This window comes from Crinia signifera, chromosome 1, assembly GCF_055691185.1.
Source record: "Crinia signifera chromosome 1, ASM5569118v1, whole genome shotgun sequence".
Taxonomy (NCBI): domain Eukaryota; kingdom Metazoa; phylum Chordata; class Amphibia; order Anura; family Myobatrachidae; genus Crinia; species Crinia signifera.
Genome location: NC_139217.1, coordinates 71,368,458 through 71,391,127, shown reverse-complemented (window position 1 = coordinate 71,391,127; position 22,670 = coordinate 71,368,458). Strand labels below are relative to the sequence as shown.

At 44.0% G+C, this 22,670-nt stretch overlaps 1 protein-coding gene across 5 annotated transcripts in view; it reads left to right on the top strand.

The window, feature by feature from the left end:
• Window positions 1-22,670, top strand: part of SLIT2 (slit guidance ligand 2) — a 260,597-nt gene that overhangs the window by 147,940 nt on the left and 89,987 nt on the right. For all 5 annotated transcript variants that reach the window (XM_083161418.1, XM_083161417.1, XM_083161416.1 and 2 more), the window contains exon 5: window positions 22,329-22,400. In XM_083161418.1, coding sequence (XP_083017544.1) covers window positions 22,329-22,400 — 72 coding nt within the window. The remainder of the gene's footprint in view (window positions 1-22,328; window positions 22,401-22,670) is intronic.

Sequence of the window (22,670 nt, the reverse complement as noted above, 5' to 3'; positions counted from 1 at the left end):
ATAAACAGGCGGGCAGTTGTAGAATTTATTTCTCATTGTGAATCGCACACACCCCGCAAGCCACGTCTAGAGCATCCGTGTATTCCCCCGTTTTCAATGTTTTTTTTGTTTTTTTTGCAAAAACAAGGTGTCCAAGTGACAAACATGGTGTCTTCCCAGGAACAAAAAGTGCTCTGTGGGTGTAAACAACGACTGTATACAATTAAGTAGACAGCAGAAGGGAAATAAGGAAACTGTATAATGATGCAGACAATTAAAGCAAATATTTGTTTTTGCAAGGAAGAATAGGTGGTGCCCAGAGCAGCCGGCTTCGCAAAAGCAGGAATGGGAGGGCAGGGCACGTCTTTTCTGGAAGCCAGATAAATTTCATGCTCTTTAACATTTAGTGTGACTGCGGGCATTTTACCAGCGCCTGGCTCCTTCCTCTGACTTTACCCCCAGTGTGAGGAGAATAGTTAAACGGACAGAAGTTCACTCCATACCGGGCAGCGGGAGACATCCATCCTAGTCTCCTCTGCAGGCCATGAGAGAGGGGTCACAAAAGACATCTTGTGAGGGTCCTTTGATGGAGGGAGACACAGGAGGAAGGGGGGGGGGGGGGAGAGACTTGAGACAGTTTAAGAGATATAGACTAACATTTATTCATTTCCTGCACTTCATGTGGCTTCTTTGACACTTTAAACGCTGCCTTTGCTTTAATTAAAATCTTTATTAGGGAAGGTGAGAGGTTAAAGCACCAATTTGAAAACTAAAGATGTAGAGCTTTTCGCTATTGCATAGAAATGTAAAATACAAGATATCTGGCGCTGAAAGGTAAAATAAAAAAAAATAAAAAATTAAATACTTTTTTATATTCTATTTAATTTATGACATTCAAGTGAATCCTTTCAAGAACAAAATAATTTAGCTGCCCACTCCAGTCGTGGCAGTAAAATGAGGCCAATCGTGACTCTCGATATTGTTCCGTTTTGCGACACGTGCATTATGCTGGAAATTACTGTTACTGGGAGGTTTGAGGCATTTTGGGATGAATGAGGTTCTAAAGGGGGTTGTTTTCGGTGATTTGGAATTGTTAAATTTCTGAGGCATGTTTTCCTAGGAGTGTGGAGGTTTGATAGAAATGAATGTGGCCTCCTAGTTTGACAAAAATATTTTTATTACCAGCGGCGACTCTTACCTCTGCGGAGGAGGGCTGCCACAATGCCCCCCCTCCGCTGCCACCGCCGCTGTGCTTGTGGTCCCCTCTGCTGCCACCGCAAATCCTGGTCCTAGCTACCGGTCCCCTGCACGGGGCCAGTGCATGTGCAGTAGCTTCTTACATACTGCGCATGTGCTGGCCCCAGCCTCTATGGATTGCTTTTGGAGCAGCCCCCGGAGGCCTATTCAGGGTCCCGGGTCTGGCGCATGCGCGGTATCATCCATGCGCATGTTCAGAACCCATTTTTGGAGCAGCTGCGCATTGAGAGGCATTCCAGAGAGAGGGAACACCTCCCATCGGCACTGCTTTGAGTGACTGGCAGGTCGCACTTCCAATAGGAAGTCACTGCCAGTCACAGTGAAGACAGAGCAGTCTCACAGACTGCATCTGGCTTCACTTAGGCAGAGACAGTGGCGGATTTTCCCTGGGGGGCTGCAGCCCTGAAGCCCATATGTTATAACATATTACCAAGATGGGTCCTTTTATAGATAAGAGATTTGTATGGTGAACCCTTGTAGTGTATACGTTTGCCAGTGGTGCAAGTATAATTTTTTTCTTGGTGGTACTGACAGCCTCCACCAAAAATGGGCGTGGTTATGTGTCATGAGGGGGCGTGGTCACACAAAGCTAGAGGAGTGACTAAATGACAATAGTAGCATGGAATCAGAAGACAGGGAATGAAAAACAGGGAATGACTGGGGGTGGGTTGGCTCTTGCTTGGGGGAGAGCCGGGCAGATTGTGCTTACAATTGTGGAGCCTGCTCTTCATGCTGTCGGCACCGCTGCTGCCTGTCAGTGTGACAGGCTAAATCAGCAGTAGCCGGTAGCTGCATACAGCACCAATCATAATGCTGGGTGGGCGGGCTGCGGATGCATTATATTTAGACTTAAAATAAAAATAGAATTGACAGTGGCTCAGGGGGTAAGTGGTACTGCGTACCTGCAACATATTTCTTACAGGTACTCCGTACCACGCCGTACCCCCTTACTTGCAACACTGACGTTTGCCTATCACTGGCTTAGTAAATTATATGCCAATGGGCCTGATTTAGATCTTGAGGGATCTACTGCCCATGTTGATGTGAACAGATGTCTGGGACTTTGCACATGTACAGTACGGGTCCTGTGTCTTCCGAATCAGAATGACGGCATGTGTCAGTTGATTGACATTCTGCAGCTCTTTTGGGGGCAGGAAGCAGCATTTAGGGTGTTCTGGGAAATGGGAATCTTGCGTCTTCTGATGGAGATTGACTGCCCTGTAGCTGGCTGATGTTACCAATGGTGATCCTACTGCAGCATAAAGGCTTGCATCACCAGACCCTTCCTGCTGCTGTACCATATCTACACATCAATGCTGCTTCCAAGGAACCAGCAGCGATACACACTGCAACCCCATTTGAATCAGGCTCAGTCTTCATCAATGTCCTAAGCAATACTCTGAGGGTTAAAAAGTAATAATAACCATATTACTGGGCACCCAGGCTGCAGAAACACAGGCAGAGTATACTACAGTTCCTCTCTGTAGTCTAATGTCTGAGTTCTGCTCACCACCACCAGCTGGATCAAAGTGTTTGTTCTGACCTGACCCGCCTAGCATGGCGGTTAGCATTCCATCATCTTACAGAGGAGAACCAGCAGGGGCTGATTTAATGAACTGCCCGGCAGCTTCCTAGAAGAGGACACTTGAGCATGTATGCAATCAGAGACGAGAACACATTAATCTGTGGGGTGGTGTATGTAGAAACTCATTATCTTGTGCAGCCAAAACACATAGCTGGCTATTTTAAGCCCAAGGCGCAGGGTGTGTGAAAGCAAAAGTCCATTTTTATGTAGACTTTTCACTTCTGATTTTTGTTAGGATTAATTTGTTGTTTATCATTTGTCCTTGGTGACGTCTAATTAGGTTAAATATGACCGCAGATATGTGTTATAGGCATTGGTGGACAGTTTGTGGTACGTTGTAGGTGTCAGCATCAATAATTACTTTATTACATAGATTGGACAAGTATTGGAAGCTCCCCTGTTCCCTTTCTTTAATTGGATGAGAGATTCAAAAAGTGAGAGATTCGTTAAGACATCTCCAGTTTTTTTTTATTAAAGCGGCAATCATTTGCACTTTTTTCAAACTTGTTTTGCCATGCATGTAAATGATTGCTGCTTTAAAAAAAAAAAAAAGAGAGATTTCTTACCAAATCTCTCACTTTCTGAATCTCTCATCCTATTAAATTCCCCCATGTATATCACTGATAGGTTGTCTGAGTCAAGAAAGTGTGTAAAGAGTACTATGTTGTAGTCACTATCAATGTCCAGCCTATGATCATATGAAAATACAACCTCACAGGATATACAGTAATGCCCAAAATGCCTCACGCCTCAGTCATTCCTGCCTGCTCATTGGCCACTCCCTCCAGGAACGTCCAAGGAGAATGTACAGATAGCTTGATGACGCATTACACATCATGATAATTTAGACATGATTTGCATCATTGCTGGATGAGGGACAGCCATTTAATTTATCGTGGACCACGTCCACTTCAGTCAGATTAGGGGCCTTCATTATTGGGACACACAATTCCTGAGTTTCCTGGAGATATTCCACAGTTGCACTTACTGTAAGTGCCAGACTAACCTGAACACTACAAATGAATGAATACAACCATACAGTACAACTTACTTTCCGTTGGGAACGCTTCATACCAAAGCAGGTTCTTGTAAGTTTTATTACCACCCTGTGGCATACCTACCTATTAATGATGTTCTCTGGAAGTTCTAGGAAAAGGCCCCTGCTGTAGAGCAACACAGCATTGCCAGTGAGCAGTACGGATGGTGTAATGGTTAGCATTACTGCCTCACAGCCCTGAGGTCATAGGTTCGATTCCCACCATGGCCCTGACTGTGTGGAGTTTGTATATTCTCCCCATACTTGCATGGGTTTCCTCCAGGTACTCAAGTTTCCTCCCACAATATAATGGTAGGTTATTTGGCTACTTACAAATTAACCCTAGAATGTCTGTGTGTGCGTATACATGTGGTAGGTAACATAGACTGTAAGCTCCACTGGGGCAGGGACTGATGTGACTGTTTAGATATTCTCTGCGGAATATGTGTGCGCTATATAAGAAACTGGTAATAAATAAATTAATAAATAATAATGATGGCCCTGGGAGGGAGGGTGCTACACTAACTGAACTCAGGAAAACTCTCCTAATGTTGTTGGTACAGTAAGTCTGCCAGACATTCAGGGTAGAGTAAGCCCATGAGTATACAACTCAGTTATTTTAATTGTTACTGAATTATGTCACTAGTATCCATTAAATTGATCAGATGTATTTTGATTTGGCTTGCAAGATGGCTGCCTACTCTGTATATAGGTAGACTGACTATACTATACCTTTAAACCCAGGACACTCCTGAATTACACAGGTTTCAAACTGAGGGCTATTTCACACGCTCCGGCTCCTGCCGGGCAGCGAAATCCCGCAAGGCAAAGAAGCCGTGCCGCATACAGTATTTAATAATGGACACAATTGTGTCCATTCACAAGGGATGGCCACGGCCCGGCCGGCCGGTTGCACCCGGATCCCACCACTGGAAGGGATGGCTGCTGGGCTGTGGCCTTCCCCACCATTGTAAACTACTGTGTGCTGCACGGCTTCCTGGCCGTGCAGAATTTCGCCGCCCGGCAGGAGCTGGAGCGCGTGAAATAGCCCTTACTGTACAGTACCTTTTATCTGGTTTCAAACAGCCGCGTCCCGGCATATTGGGTTAAGCCTATGCATAGCGGTGCAGACATTACATAGACATTATTATGGTCCGGTTTCACCTTATAAACTCTATGAAAATCTTTTTAACATTTTGATGGACTTGTAGAAAAAAATAGAAACCTTTTGTTTTAAATTTTCCATGATGGAAATAATTTAAAGGCATTCATCTGGCAGGGCTTTCGTGCAGGAGATTATTGATTTGATTTAAAGTCACCCAGAAAGCAGCGCACACCTGTCAGTATTAATTGTCTCTTATTTTTATTCAGTCAAACAATTATAGAAGAGAAAAAAATTATGGGAGAGAAAAAAAAAAAAGAGACGTAGTAATTTAATTTTCTGTGGTCTTGCCAGGACAGCAATACATTTTTTTTGTTAGGAACAACCAATACATTCTTCTGTGCAAAGCAGTTTGCCCTTGTGTCTGTTCCGTTCCATCCCATCATGTGTCTGTTACACTCAGAACATCTTGATAGAAAGTGCCGGTGCCGGATAAATACTGTGAATGGAGTGCGGCAGTGGATTCAGAGTAAGACGTTAGAGTGATTGGTTAAGCCCTATCCATCATTGCATTGCATCTGCCGAGTCTCCACCAGGGAGCCTGTGTTGCCACAAGTCCATGTGCAGGCCATGTGTCACTCTCCCAGCTAAGATATATAGCCCCTTGCAGAAGTGGGATTGGATATGCTTATGTCACAGACGTTAAATCAATTTGAGGGACCTTCCGTGCAGATGTTGGCTCTTGCTATAGTGCAACCCATTGGATTGCAGTGAGAACTTATACTTGTATATAGTATTGTGACTGAATGAAACATAAGGCGTTACAGAGAGATCGAGATAGTATAACGATTGTGTGTCACTAAATAACACATTCCTGATAGTTTGTGATGTGCGGCACCTTTCTCTCAGTGGGCCTTATTCTAGTTCTTTCTTTCTGACAAAATCCTTCTTAGATGGACAAAACCATGTGCACTGCAGGGGGGCAGATGTAAAATGTGCAGAGAGAATTAGATTTGGGTGAGTTATTTTGTTTCTGTGCAGGGTAAATACTGGCTGCTTTATTTTTACACTGCAATATAGATCTCACTTTGAAGAAAAAACCCACCCAAATCTAATCATATCTGCACAAGTAAAATCTGCCCCACCTGCAGTGCACATGGTTTTGTCCATCTAAGAAGGATTTTGTCAGAAAGAGTGAACTAGAATAAGGCCCAGTATGTGGAGCTCAATACTAGAGAATGGCTTCATACAAGAGAGAACCTAACAAGTTTTAAACAACTGGTTCCCAAACTGAGTATCTTGGCACCCTTGGCGCCTCAGGGCACTTGCAGGGGTGCCCTAAGTTGGGACAATTGAAATAATTTATGGTCAAAACCAGTGCTGGCGACTTCCTGTAGAATTTAGAGACAGACCCTGGAAGCCGCTCTCTGTCTATTGCAGACTCCACTGGTAGTCCCGGAGGGAGGGAATACCTACCAATGGGACTGCCTTATTGCGGGTGACTGGCAGGTAGGACTATAGGAAGTCACTATCAGCCACAGTGAAGCCAGTGCAGTCCCACGGACTGCATGTGGCTACACGAAGCCTGAGCAAAGTGGCGGATTTAACCCGGGTGGGGGTGCAGTCCTGCCGCCCATAGGTAAAAAACGCCACTGCTTATAAATACAATGTACTTCATTTAACCCCTTCAGTGGCATTCCCGAGAATTTTCTGTGTTTTGCTCCAGTGTGCAGACTGGCAAATCCGGAAAATTCTCAGGCGTGCCACTGCCTGCACGCCCTCCTGCCGGGCAGCACCGCTGAGATCAGTGCCACGCTCATCTTCAGTGGCTGCCCGGCTCCTGCTGCACGGCCCTGCCTCCTTCCTCCATCTGTATGTGGCGTGACCTTGTAACGTCATGCCTCACACAGCCGGGTTGCCGGGGGCATGGCAGGGCAGCGGCAAAAGGACTGTTTAGCAGAGCTGCCCAGACCTTGGGTTACAGTGGTGGGTTTGTTTTTAGGGAGCGCTCCCCAGAAAAAAACTCACCCAGTGGGGAGCGCTCCCTAAAAAAAAAAAGCCACCACTGAAGGGGTTAATATGATTTTCTGAATTTCTCCATATATGAAACTTTTGGCCTAGGGCTTCCATGAAATAATTTCTGGTAGGGAACTTCAAAATGGCCACCCCTTCCCCTTTGTCTTACCAATAAGCTAAAACAATACATTTAATCAAAGTGTTTTAAACAACTTATAAGCACTAGAACACAAATCTGAGAAACACACGCGGAAAGGATCTGGGTGCCGCAGGTAAAGGCTGGAGATTCGCCACCTATTGCCCACCACTGCTATAAGGACTGCTTAATTAAGTGGTATAAATAAACATCCTGTTGTAACCCATAGCAACTATTCAGTTGCTTGACCTCTGATTGGTACCTATGAATTCCTCCACAAGAGTTCTCTTTGTATTTCTTTATTAAATAAACCTTATTGCCTTGTGGATGGGTTTCCTCATTCTCTCAGGGTTAATAAAAGTAAAGAAAAGAACAACTAATTTGCCATCAGGACTTCATTTTGCATCTGCCAGTGTCAAGTGGTCCAGTTGCATATTTCACATATGTGCTCACAGTGGGGCTCGGAGCGCTTTAAGCTGGAGAAACGCCATTGTCACTCCAACACATCATTAAACGCAGTCATTGAAACTGTCTCTAAGGAACAAAATAATACATGTTTATGAACATTTTGCCTCTGCCATTTCATCTTAATTTCTGGGTGGTCTCTTTCACGGGTCAACCTTGTACCTCGGGAGGTATATCCTTGGTGAGTGGATCAGATGCTGTGACATGAAGCAGCAGGTTAATAAGGTGGTTATTGTGGGAACTATAGTTCTAGAATAGGGCGTGTTTTGCTGCAACTTGTAGTTCCAGCCACAGCTGTCTGCTGTCATTGATTGATAAATCCCAGTTATATGTGTCCAGCCTTCTGTAAAGCAGAATAAAAGCAAATTCTAAAAGTATTTGTCGTGTTCGGATTACCGGGTCTTCTGCCCTAGAGCACTGATTGTGGCATTCTTTGTGCTGACGGCTTGCACTGTTGTGGACTGTTACATTCACAATCTTGGTTATATATGAAATATACTGTTCTCAGCCATGCAGGTGAATCCTACATTCCATTAAAGCTGTCCAATTGGCATAGAAACATTTTAGAAACCATAATGTCAGATATAATTTCTGGCAGATCCTGTAATGAAAATAGATAGGTAAATGATGGCATTTTACTGTAATGTGTCATTTATCAATACATACAGTAAGATGACGAATGTCGTTTCCTGGCTCAGCCTGATGTCACTTCTGTGACATCATTGTCATGTACTTGATATGTTTACCCAGAAGACACACATACACTTGTCTCTTGCAGATATACTGTATACACGTCTGCATTACTGTTATTTTTGTTAGTGTTACCAACACTTGAAAACATTTAAAACAAATACTTTATTTCCGAAATGAAATTTCCGTTTGATTTTACTAACACAATGCTCACCTCCAGTAATAGGACAGATTCATGGTCAGATGCGCTAAGCTTCAAAAGTGATAAAATGGACAGTGATAAACAACCAACCAATCAGCCAGTGGCGGAACTCCCGGAGGCAATGGAGTCTTCTGCCGCCGGGCGCCAGGCTTAAAGGGGGCAGTGGCTCCATTGCCTCCGATGTTCCGACCTGATTACATTAGGGAGAAGACCAGAACATACACCAGATTCCAGAACAGTTCTTATAGGTCTTCAGCACCACTGCGCACAAGGCTACGGGGGAGGGGGGCCCGCGCTGTGTTGCATAACATAGCCGCTGCCGCCTGTCGCAACATGCGGCTATATTATGCATATGCAGCACAGCGCGGCCCCCCTCCTCCGTAGCCTTGTGCGCAGTGGTGCGGACGTGCGGCCCCCTCCCCGTAACCTTGTGTGGTGCGGGTGGGCGATCCCCCCTGCTCCCCGTACCCTTGTGTGCAGTGCAGTGGTGCGTGCGTGCTGGCGGCCCCGCCCCCTCCCCTGTACCATTGCGTGTATGCGGCCGTGGCACCGTCACCATTCCACCCTGTCACTTAGCTGGGGCGGAAGTCGGCCTGCCAACAATGTCACTGTGGAACAGTGATGAAGAGCTGGGAGTCCACGCGCAAACTAAGAGCAGGGATCTGAGTGGGAGGCGCTGCAGCAGCAGACGGTGAGGGTGAGTCTGTGAAATCCTCTCTCTCCCTAACATTCTTTCTCTGATATATCTCTATCTCTCTCTCTCTCTCTCTCTGGGGGGGGGGGGGGGCACTAACTTTTATCTTGCCTCCGGGCTGCATGGACTAACTTACGCCACTGCAATCAGCTCCTGCCTGACACTTTTCAAACAGTCTGTGACATGGCAGGTAGGAGCTGATTGGCTGGCTGTTTTTCACTTTCCATTTTATCACCTTTGAAGCTTAGTTCATCTGGCCCCCGGTTAGCTACAAGTTGTGTTGGATGACGGCATGGGATATTTTTGGCATAAACGTTGAGCACCTTGCACTACTCAGTCCAAATTGCAGGCATCACGTGTTACCTCCTCAGTGTGCGCATTGTGTTATGTGCATGAAAGATTTGGAGAAATCATCCTCATCCCCCAAAAAAGTAACAAATAAGATAGAGAATGGCGGTAAGGACTTAAAATAGCAATAACATATTATGCATTGCTGGGCAATCAGCGAGACAAACATTCATTGTTAACAGATAAAAACACATCTGGTGCCTTGTAGTGGCTGCGGAAATGCAGTCTCTGTGCGCCCGCACGTGCAAGAAATACAGCCGTGAAATTACAGTTATATGATTGTGACTTTTACTTTCTTAATTTACTGTCTAACATATAGATGTAAACTGGAAAATGACACCATGCCTCCGGTGCTTGCACAGATATATGTATTGTAAGAGGCAAATAACTCTAAGGATACAAAGTGAAATCAGTATTAAGTCTGGTTGACTTGCGGAGTATTACTGACTTGCTTTTAAGATGTCTCTCCCAGCGCAAATTCTAATGTGATAAAATAGAGAGTGATAAACAGCCAGCCAATCAGCTCCTACCTGCCATGTCACAGACTGTGTTTGAAAAATGTCAGGCAGGAGCTGATTGGCTGGCTGTTTATCACTCTCCATTTCATAAATGTTGCAGCTTAGTGCATCTGGCCTATCTCCCAGTGTTTTTATTGGTGCTCCCATGAAACAGCCAGTTACCACCCCCAGACACCTACTTCCTGTCGATCAACGTAGGAATGGCCGGCCATTCCAAAAAGTAGTAGGCTTTTATCGCAGGATGGACTCGGGCATGCGTATTAGGGCCCCTGCGCATGAGCAGCCTATTGATAATCATTCGCCGTGCGGATTCACAACTTTGCGTTCAAGCCTGAATTACCCCCTTAAGCATACAAACTTTATATCATGTCCTGAGATGGCCATGCACACCAGAACTTAAAATATATGTGTGTGTATGTGTATGAGTGTATGTGTATGTTTGTCTGTGTGCTTGGTATACTCCTCGAGAAGATGAAACCATTTGTCTTTGTTGTGTCAGTCGGGTACTTGACAAATGAAAGCAATTGGTTTATTCCCGCAAATGGTTTAATGGCAAGCAGATGTGATACTGAGGTTTGCTAATTGGGAATTTACAGGCCTGCTAGAACGATGGGTGGGGCCGGTTCATGTTGCAAATGCCGCTCCTGTTATTGTTGTAACAAACAGCGGAGAATTCTGGGTGTATTATAACGACATCAGAACCAAGCATATTTTGTTCACATCTAATTTTATGCGGTGCACTTGTAACAAATTGATTTAAGTGCACTTTTGGAGAGAGAGAGAGAGTGCGCGCAGGACAGAATTGATTTTGTGGTCAATGAATTGACTTCCATGACGAGACTGAGGTTTGAGAGGTTTTTCTTTATGCTAACAAGCAACCATAATGTTATTCAGAAGGGGAATGATTGATATTGCTTTACTTTAATGTACTTCACATATTTGGCTGGATGCTGCGACTCTCTTTGATTCCCAATTGTACGCCGAAATACAATATATGACCCTTTTATGATGATTGCCTTTATTATAAGGGGGTGGGGGAGACAAATGGCAGCGAAAAGAAAAGCAAGACATCCGTCCAAATTACTGTTCCCACCGCAGCATCTAATAAGTATTATATTTAATTATAAGTAGATAAAGATATGGTCATAGGTTTGGCACCTTTTCATGGGAACATATGTATAAATGTTGGCATATAATTGTGCCATCTATAATCCGTCAATTTGTTCACAGCATATTACTGTAGTTTGGTTTACAAGTTTCCGTTTTAGGGGATGAACTCAATTAGCAGCAGTAATTTAATTTACCTCCGGACTAATTGATCCCTCGGGGCTATTCAATTAGTCCCCGCCAGCAGTATTTATTGGGACTCTTTTTTTACACTTTTCAACGGATTCGGAACAAAAATCCCATAACCGGCGGGTTAACCGCAACAACGTTAAATCACAATCTTATCACAATCTTAATTTCTGTTTAAAAAAAGGTGAAAAAAGGAGTGCAACTGATTAATCACAGCCCGGGCATTATAGACCAAGGCTGCCACCTTTTTCTCACACAGTAATTTATTGCGGGCAATTGAATCCCTCCCCCCCCCCCCCCTCTAACCGAAAAGGGAAATATTCATATACACTCATTTTGCCAGAATTTGTGTTCCTTCACTTACAGTATATCATGTAGTTAGAGTAACTATATTGCATAATGACAAACATCTCTATGGAGATTTCTCAAAGTGTGATGAGAGAGAGAGAGCACCAGCCAATCAGCTCCTGTCCTGTCATTTTTCAAACGCAGCCTATTTATTAAATTTTTTACAGTTTCTTGTACAGTATGGTGCAGCATATTCCGTTTCACTTTACAATTGGAAACAACACTGATGAAAAAAACTGTGTAGTAACAGACCAATATAGAGGTAGGTGGGCCCTGTTCGTAACCTTGCAATTTTTAGACTAAAAAATTACAAAGCTGATTGGTTGTTACTTATTTCTCATTAACTCCAGGCTTTAATATATCTCCCCCATGTCCTGCACATAACATATCAATGGTCTATATTTGTAGTATGTTATGCTGGGAGTGACTCAATAGGTTGATGGTAGGTTTGTATTTGGAGCCATTGTGACTGTAGTGCATCACACAGCTGCTGCTGTTGGGTGCATGGTGGAGGATCCATAGTTCTATTCCTGTTGATGATCAAGGTGGTCCCACAGAGGCTCAGTTAGGTAAGTGTATGGAATTAGGGGGCCAGGGCAGAACTTTGAAGTCTTGGTCATGCTCGTATAACCACTGACAGACATTTCTAGCAGTGTAACATTGCATTATCTTACTGGAAAATCCCATCCGTCCCAGGGAATCAGCATGGATGGGTGTACGTGATCTGCATGGATGGATTTATAACCAAATCAGTCGAGAGTGCCTTCCACATAGATGAGTGGGCCCAGAGATTGCCACAAAAACATTTCCCCGACCATAACGCCTGACACCACCAGCTTGTGTTCTACGCTGAACTGTCATTTTAGACACGTCTAGTAGCCCCCAGCTTCATGTGGATGGTGAACTGCTCCACTGTCACGTGGTGCTCTGCAGTTCCCACGTCAGTTATTTGCAGTGGTGCCATTTGTCCAGTTACAATGCACATTCACCACAGCAGAATGCGGACAGTTCACAATTGGCCTGTTGCCAAATGCCTGTTGCCAAATTACCCATAATACGATGGAGCGCCTCTCCGCCAGCTCAGGGAATCACCAGATGGCTACGGGCGGCAACTGGGGAGCTGGTGGAGGGCGGTGGTGTGCTCCGTCAGAATGGGGCGCGCAAGCATCTTGTGTGCGCTCGCCCCCGTCTGGCAGATGGCGAAAGGCGGCGATTGCTGATAAAATCGCCAGGACAGCTCTATTGAGAGCTGCTCCATCTGTAGCAACAAGTAATATATGTGCAGACGGCCTATCGCACACCTTATATACCCATCAAGCCAGCGTATGACACGCAGCGTCAAATGTAGGGTGTAGTCGTAATATCGTGACTCGACTGAGTGCATGTGTGTATGTGTGTGTGTATATGACAAAACGCGTTTGGGCCTGTCTCACCAGATGCTAACTCTGTGCCGGCTGCCTGTCAGCAGGGGAGAGACGCAATCCAGTGTGAGAAGTCTACACGGACCACAGACACTGCAGCGGGACCCCTGACGGCTAACAGTAGGAATCTGACGGTGACTGCTTGTTCATGTTGATTTTAAAATCATGTGGTATCTAAGCCCACACTGATGAATTGTGGGGTACGAGTACCTGTCTATTGTGTCTTTTTTTTGTGAAGTAGCTAATTGCCTTTTAATAAAAAACATTTTTGCACTAAGAAGCGTTTCCTTCTATACCTTGTTCTACAGATAGATATATATATAGAGAGAGAGAGAGAGAGAGAGAGAGAGAGAGATTCTCTAAGCTTTAAAAGTGATAAACTGGAGAGTGATAAACAGCCAGCCAATCAGCTCCTACCTGACATGTCACAGACTGTGTTTGAAAAATGTCAGACAGGAGCTGATTGGCTGGCTGTTTATCACTCTCCATTTTATCACTTTTGAAGCTTAGAGAATCTGGACCAGAGAGAGAGAGAGAGAACAAGGGCCCTTATTCTGGTTGGTGCATATATATCCGCGTGCGTACGGCCCGCCAATGTTTTGTGTCTGCGCATGTGCAGAGGCGTCTCTGCGCATGTGCGAGCGGGGCGTACGGCCAAATCCCGCATGATATGTGAACACTCCGAACAGGGGGTGGAGAGGGGCGTGAAGGGCTATTTGGGCTCATTACCATATGCATACGCCCCGCGTTTCATGGGCGTTCCCATGCAAACGCTGGGCGTACGTATGGTAATGCGGCCGTGACGCACGTGTAGTGGGCGGACATATGACATCGCCGGATGTCAGCTGCCCGCCCAGATCCCTGCTTTTGCACGGAAAAATGTCTGTGTGGTCTGAGGTTGCGGGAGCTGGTGGACCACTCGGTCCTGCATTCGATGATCTGCGACCATCGAATGATGGGGGAGGTTCCCTTAGATGGAGGAGGCGTATTCCATGAAAAATACATGTGCGGTCCGTTCGGACAGCTTCTTACCGCGTACGGACGGAGTTGGCGATCCATATGGAAGGCGGGGTTTCGCACGCACGGTCCTGGACGCATATTCGGATCCAGCCGCACCGATCAGAATAAGGGCCAAGGTCTGGCGGCACTCAGGATACAGTAAGACAAAGGAACAGCCGAAGGCAATGTATATTACTACTACAGGGCAAATGAGAAAATGAAGCTCACAGCAGGCCTGTGGTACATTGTGGAGGTGATATATTTTAGAGCACTTTATTGTGTTGCATCTGTGTATAGCGATTATATTGGTCTTGTTTTGTGTACTACGCTATGTAAGTTATATCTAGATTCACTAACCAAAATGAGAGAAGACTGTGATTTATGTCATGCTATGAATCATACTTGATTCAATCAATGTACAAGGCATTTCTTTACATTTACCATTGTTCGCCGTGTATTGCCAAAACATCTGCTTAGAAGCTGCACAATGATATTTTAATCAGATTCTCCAGTGCACAGAGCGCCGGGCTACGGAAATATTTGTTCGCCTGTGATATCTGAGAAAGGGATTGCTGATCCATGTCAGATGATGGAGTGAAAGATTTTTGTGAAGTCTGATTCAATTAGATTTGATCACATAAAAAGATCATGGTCACCGTGAATAATATCTATCTAGAAGAATAGCTTTAATCTTGCATGTAAAATAAAGTCTAATGGGAAAAATGGGAAAGCAGAAGCCTAGTCAATGCATTGCAGATTTACCAGAATAATACATAGGAGAATCTAATTTGTTCCAACAATATAGTCATTTCTAGGCCGGAAAAGAGTTGCTGCTTTCAGCCCTTTGGCCTCAAGTCCACTGCGTTGCCCATTGAGTTCAACTTTAAAATAATAACTAAACTGATCCCATGTAGGGTTATCATGTACCATTAGCGCTGGCCAGCATCTTCCTCCTCTACTGATCGCACTGAATGTCAGGCGTGATGTCATCATGCCCATTGTCATTAGTGAGGAGCCGATAGAGAGGTGAGGTTGTGTATGTAGGGGCCTCACAACACTGCTTTGCCCAGTGGCCCATAATGCTGTTAAGATGGTCCTGTATATCCTGCTTTTTTGTATAATATAAACATTAATGTGTTGGTGCATGCACGTGCACATCGGACCATTTGCATGGGGAGCATGCACTTGCCATAGTTACTCGCTGGTCACCTACTGGGTACATGTATGTAATGCATGTTAGGGCAGATATTCATCAACTTTGCTGATGATGTTGGTCTGCTGGTGGCTGGAAGGAGACTTGTCTGCAAAGAAGGTGCAGGAGAGAAAGTGACTGAGGGGGCAGGATAATGTAGACGGAGGGGGCTGGCAGGATAGAGAGGTGCAGACACTGGCAGAGAGAGGCACAGGAGGGAATAGAGGGCCTAATTCAAGCCCAATCAGAAGGGGACAAAATCGTCCCTGTTCCGACGGTAGGAATAAAATTCACTGACACTTATTACCGAAGGGGAGAGAAATAATTTCTGTCTTCTTCTAGTTCAGCAGGAGGCGCTGGCTTGTTTGCTAGGCTGGGAGGGAACAGGTCTGAATTAGGCCCAAAGCTCTCAGCAATGGGGAGACATTTCTTAAAATGCAATGTTGAAACTAGTACAATCCTCTAAAATGCCCAAGTACAATAGAAACATCAAACCCTCCAGGAGTGAATATTCTATTGGTAGGGACATATAAAGTGAATTTGTTAATAATAGTAATAATTAAATGTTTTATACAGGTCTAGAACAGCTAAGACTATAACAGATTTGTGATACAATCTGCAGTTATTGGAGACATCAGCATACGTCTGAGGCATAAGGTATATATTTCCAGGGCCAGCGCAACCACTAGGCAGCCTTAGGCATTTGCCTAGGGCGCCGGCCACTGGAGGGCGGCAGTTTGGAGCAGGCCCCCCTGGATGGAGGTTGGCGGCGGCGGCAACTCTCGCCCCCCCCCCCCCCCCCTAGCATCGCTCCCGGTGGAGTGACTCGGCGGCCTTGGAACAGCAGAGGACCTGGATCGCAGCAGTGGTAAGTTTCCCACTCTCTGCGGGTAGAGCAGGGGAATCCCCAGGTGACTCCCGCACCGCATCACCTGGCACCCCCCCCCCACACACACACGTCGAGTGCCACGACACCAAGGTACCTTGCGCGCCGCATCGCAGGCGGGCGGGCAGCCCCTCCATGCCCCCCTCCCTCCATGTATCAGGTGAGTGCCAGGCCCCCCCCCCCCACCTGGGCACTCCACACCGGCCCTGTATATTTCCCATTTTAGGACTTGTAAGGTCGGTAATAGTATTGGGGTGTAATCGTACACTGTACATTTTCACCATCATACCTGGGAAATAGCACCCTTTTCTCTTATGGGGGTACGTGTCTTTCCATCTGATATTAGGAAAGTGCCACTTCGTGCCTCTTCCCAGCACTGTCTCAGCAGTCTGTCCTCCCTCCTCTCTGAAAGGATATCGGGACACATTAGTCATTGAGCATTAGTCAATGCTTTTGATAGCAGTGGATGGCACTGGAGATTTATGATGTCACTGTCAGACTTTTAGGAAGGTTAAACCGTAGAGGGGGGAATAAAATTACTGGTAATTAAATTTGCAAGCGGGTTGCCATCCACTAAGATTTATTGCTCCTCTGTGGTAGATGGTATATCCCTTTGAAACACAACTGGAACAAAAAGAGGAATCGTCCGGACGGCTTTCTCTTTTCTTTTTACATAATTAAGCTCTTCGCTCTTTCTTAGAGCGCTGAAGCAGCATTTAAAGGGAAGTCATAAATGAATCTATAAATAAGATGGCATTACTGCAAGGACATTATTGTAATGGCTTGATGCAATAGCTTAAAATAATAGCCGCTGGCCTTTATAGTCTGACAGCTCTACCGAGATGAACCCGAGGTATCTCTCTCTTTTTCGGTGCAGTGCTGTAGAACACAGCGTCGCCCCACATATTCCTCTTCATCGCTCATACAGTCTGTATATGTCAGGACACCTATTAGTTCCCATATGTTCTAGTGATAATAATTACACTGGATAGTGGCTGCCAAGAGCGAGCGGAGGACATTACACTTGTCGTGTTAATGAACATTCTTTTCTTGGACATTCTTCATGTAAAACGTAACGATGGATTTTACGTGTAATGGTTGGTTTATTTTCTAAGTATCCCTCCCGGTTTCAGATAGTGTAAGAAGGGAACTTTTTCTGGCATTGTAAATCTAGGCCAGGTCAGGGGGACCATTCTGAGGATTATTTATTTAGCTAAGTAATGCATCACAGCGATGATGTCATTTTTTTTTTTTAGACTTTATTGCAGTATACAATATTAAAGATTTTATCGCTGCCAGTATATTATTTTATATTATTTTGTAACCAAAGAAGAGTACAAACTGTCAGAGCAATTCAGGCTACTTATCATCGGTATCCGGTTGACAGTTACTAGGTCCTCCATTAGTGTTTGACAGTGAGGAGGTCGTTGACTAAGAATGGTCAACATACACTAGGTCGACAATGACAGAACTTTAACACAAGAAAAATGTTAACATGCACATGGTCCACGCTGGAAAGGCCGACACGAGTTTTTCATGATGTTTTTTAACCGACGGAAAGTACATTTATACGTTATACATGACGACATAGACATCAAAAGACTGCAAAAAAATTGTGTCAACATGTTTCCCACTGACAACCATGTTCATATCGACCTTTTTGCTTTTTGTCGACATTTTACACATTAGTGTATGTTGACCACTCTTGTTGACTCAACCTACTTACTGTGGACCATTAGTGGTCAACCTAGTGACTGTTGACATAGACACTGTCGACTATCTATGCCATAACCCTTATCTTCATAGTACTCCTGTTCTGGCCTGATGAGCTTTGAGTTCCACTACTTTGTGGTACAGACGGAGGCCCTCTCAGCCAGCCCGCCAGCTCACATGGTGCTGTTTCTGGCTGAACTGGTGGATGGCGGGGGCGGAGATGCGCAAGCGTCTCACTCGCTCCCATGTCCCAATCAGCTGGTCGGCAGAGAGCGGGGACAGGGAGCTTCCCTGCCCATCTCCACTTCAAAGGAGGCGGGCAGGGAGCGTGGAGATGGACGGTTAGACAGACAGGGAGTGGGGACAGGGCTGCAGGGCTTCTGGGAGAATAGAGCACACACGTCTCATGCGCGGGGGCTTCTTTCTGGCGGACGGCAATGGCGATAGCTTCCATCCGTAGATCTAACAGCATTTGTAATTATTATTGGCTTCTAGACCATTTATTTTCTAACTACTGCATCTTTTGATTCCTAATTTAGTTCCTATTTGTTGAAGGACACCATAGAAAAATCTGAAGAAATACATAAATACAGTACATACAAGTGAAAGGCATGATAAAAGAAGGGAAGGGAAGGGGACATCATAGCCAGAAATAAGAGGAAATGGAAGGTAGAGTGGGTGTCGGTTTGGAAACCGACACTATCTTGAGATGGCGGCCAACATACTGTAAGTGATGTCAGGCCTCACATGGCCAGTAGGCTGGATTTGCAGTGTCACCGCTTCTTTTGTAGCAGTGTCAGGGATCATGGGGGACAGCTGATTTAGGGTCAACTGTCCCCCACATCCATTGTCAGTTGATCCAGTAGCTAAGTATCCACCGTAACTCATGCCGAGTTATATACCGATGATGAATAAGCCCCTAGGAGTTAAAGAAAAGATTACCCCATATTTACTTCAGAAACCCTGGCTGTACATTTGCTAGTACTGGTAATATCCTTCACACACACTGGCCCAGATATACTAAGCTTTAAAAGTTATAAATAGAGAGCAATATACTACCAGCCAATCAGCTCCTAGCTGTCATGATACAGGCTATGATTGAAAAATGACAGTTACACGCTGATTGGCGTTTGTTTATCCCTCTCCATTTTATCACTTTTTAAGGCTTAGTATATCTCCCCTGTGTGTGTGCTAATGCCTGTTAATAATCATCCGAGCTTGGCTACGTGTTGCGCCTCATCTGTGATATTTTAAGGGAAGCCATATTGAGGCAAATGGTGTCATCAGGGCTTGGACCATACCACATGAAGGATCACCAAGATCTAGAAGCATTACTTACTGTCCTGGGAGCTCCCTAACACTCCGAAACAGTAGGCAAGTGTGATTCACTATAGCAATTACGATAAATGTCTGCTTTGATTACGGTTTGTTGGTGCCCCTACCAATAAAATGTTCATTATGATATGAAGATGGGTACCAGAAATGTGCCCACAGATCACTTTACGCCACACAGAAACTTATACCTCCCAAGTGTCCCGCTTTGGGCAGGACACTCCTGTTTTTCGGGACTGTCCAGCAGTCACACACCAGTGAATACTGTAGATGTTGTGCGCATGTGCTTGACATCTACACAGGGTAGGGAGAGTCTCTGAGAGAAGCCCATTATCTTCAGGAGTGATGAATATTATTATTAACAGTTTCTTATATAGCGCATACATATTCCGCAGCGCTTTACAGAGAATACTTGAACATTCACATCAGTCCCTGCCCCGGTGGAGCTTACAATCTATATTCCCTACCACATGTACACTCACACACAGACATTCTAGGGTTAATTTGTTGGGAGCCAATTAGCCTACCAGTATATTTTTGGATTGTGGGAAGAAACCAGAGTACCCGGAGGAAACCCACGCAAGTACAGGGAGAACATACAAAGTCTGTACAGTTAGGGCCATGGTAGGAATCGAACCGATTACCAGCGCTGTGAGGCATTAATGCTAACCATTACACCATCCGTAGTGCCCCAGACTGATGAAACAGGGGTACAGTGGGTGATGTCTATTACAGTTCTGCGCCAGGCCGCCACAGAAATTACAAAGAAGGGTATCCAAAAAAACCTTCAACAATTAAAACATCCGAACAGCAAAAGTTTTGCAACTCCAGATGGCGCCAGTGAGTCAGTAATAATCTTATAATAACAGGTAATAAGGGGGAAATGCAAAAATACTTCCTTTATGCACGGTGGTCAAATTCCATATGCGGAGTATCTCTGTCAGTTGGTAGACTCCGGTATATGCAAAAAAAGAAAGGCTCAGGATAGTGAAGCCAGTTTTAATATACATATACAGTACATACATGGACATGAAATACAAATAAATACACAATGATGAATCCAGTAAAAAACAAACAAAATCCAGCAATCAAGTGCCCAGTACAATTACCGGATAAAGTATCAGAACTGGGTGTTAATCAGTTCATAAGCTCGGTATAATAGTCCCCAGTCTGGTCCCGGGTAGCAAGCCTTGAAAAAGACCTTTTCAACATAAGGTCGAAACGCGTTGGCTAAGTGAAGTGGCAGCCTTTCTTGATCCAGCTCAAGGGGACACCAGGAATTTACCTCCGGTATTCTACACCCAGGACTGCTACCCGGGACCAGACTGGTGACTATTATACCGAGCTTATGAACTGATTAACACCCAGTTCTGATACTTTATCCGGTAATTGTACTGGGCACTTGATTGCTGGATTTTGTTTGTTTTATACTGGATTCATCATTGTGTATTTATTTGTATTTCATGTCCATGTATGTATATTAAAACTGGCTTCACTATCCTGAGCCTTTCTTTTTTGCATATACCGGAGTTTACCAACTGACAGAGATACTCCGCATATGGAATTTGACCACCGTGCATAAAGGAAGTATTTTTGCATTTCCCCCTTATTACCTGTTATTATAAGATTATTACTGACTCACTGGCGCCATCTGGAGTTGCAAAACTTTTGCTGTTCTGATGAAACAGGGGTGCTTGTGAGGACATGCCCCCTCCATTTCGAGAGGGGGGGCTCTTGGTGACTACCACACACACCTTGTTGTTCATCCTGCACTCTGAATCATAGAAACTTTTTCATGTGCAACATTTTCCTAAAAGTCCTCTTAGGTTTAAAATACATCAGTAGTGAATAGAGTTTTTAAGAATATCAATGCACCTGGATAGAGGGCAAAGCACTTATGGAGGAAGGATATTCACCAATGTTTGCGATTAACCCTTAGATTATCGGGTCATAGCTCCTAGTATTTATATTTTTACCAGTTACGTTTTATGACAGGTACAGGTTTGAGGTAAGTGATTGCAAATAATGTCTAGATATAACATTACATAACACAGATCACAATGGAAATGTTCTACACATCTGCGCACAGCATGATGTATAACAATTAACATGTGTTCCCCAATACAGAATATCAGGGAAATGGTTTACTCATATATAGATTTGTTCTGTGTTTCTGATTAACATTTGCATTGTGTTATGATTTGATCGTAAATAAATCAGTGCGGTACTAAGTGTATACTACACACTCGTGGCCTGGTGGATTTTTTCTCGTAAAGGAACATATAAATCAGACTGACATTCATACTGAAGGTCATTACTTCTTTCAGTTACGGGATTGACTGTCAGCCCAGCACAGTCCAGATACAATTACAGAATAGCTGAGTATGCTTTTCAGCTAAAAAGATTGTCCTACTTACCTTACACGCACTCATTCTATTAGTAAATATCTTAAAATGAAACTGCATTCCTTCACTAATTAGCCCATGACTCAATTATTTGCAATATTATTATTTTAATGTGTTTTCTGTTATAACAAAACTCAGAATTAAAATATCAAAATTCAAAAATAGTCTTTCCAACTCAATCACCATATAAAAAAAAAGGTTAAAAATTGAATTTTTTTTGCGGTCCTACATATAAATACAGAAAATATTTTCCTACCTGGGGCGATATTATGAAGCATTATAAAACGTGCACTTGTGTGGTTATATAGCAGCTCTGTCTAGTTAAACCATACATTTTATTTATTTTTGAGTTTAAATGCTTGGATGTCACAATTTGTTTATTTTTTATTTTTTTAAATTATTCAAGTAATTGTTTTTTAAACATAACCTGAAGGTAATTATATACAAACTGTTATTTTTGTGCATGAAACAAAGTTCATGTTCAGTGAGTAATCAGAAAGCAAAAGTATTACTATCTCAGCTGCGTTTATTAAAAAAAAATGGATTTCGAACATGGAAGACAACTTGTTTTGTGCCTTTTCTTCACCATTATTGAGGAAGGTTTGCAGGACTGGTTTATCTATAATTTTATTAAGATATAAGGTACCCTGTATGAAACATTATTTGAAGTCCCTGTAAACTTAATTTATTTTCTTTTTCTCTTTTCAGTGACCTCAGTGAAAACCAGATTCAGGCAATCCCCAGAAAGGCGTTTCGCGGCTCAGTCGATATTAAAAATCTGTAAGTATTTTCCAATAGAGCTGTGTCGTCTTGGGGTTTATGACATTGTGTAATGCATCGCATACCTTAATACTGCACAATTCAAATGTTTTATGGCATTCAAACAATATTTTGACTTGTTTCAAAAATAGAAACCAGCAGACGTCTCGTACAGGAAATCATTCTTGCATATCAACTTCATAAAGTGCAATTTTTTTGTCTCGATGTCCTGTTTTTCATAAGGATTCATAAGAGATGCAATAAACTTTTTTTTTTTAATAAGAGAAATTA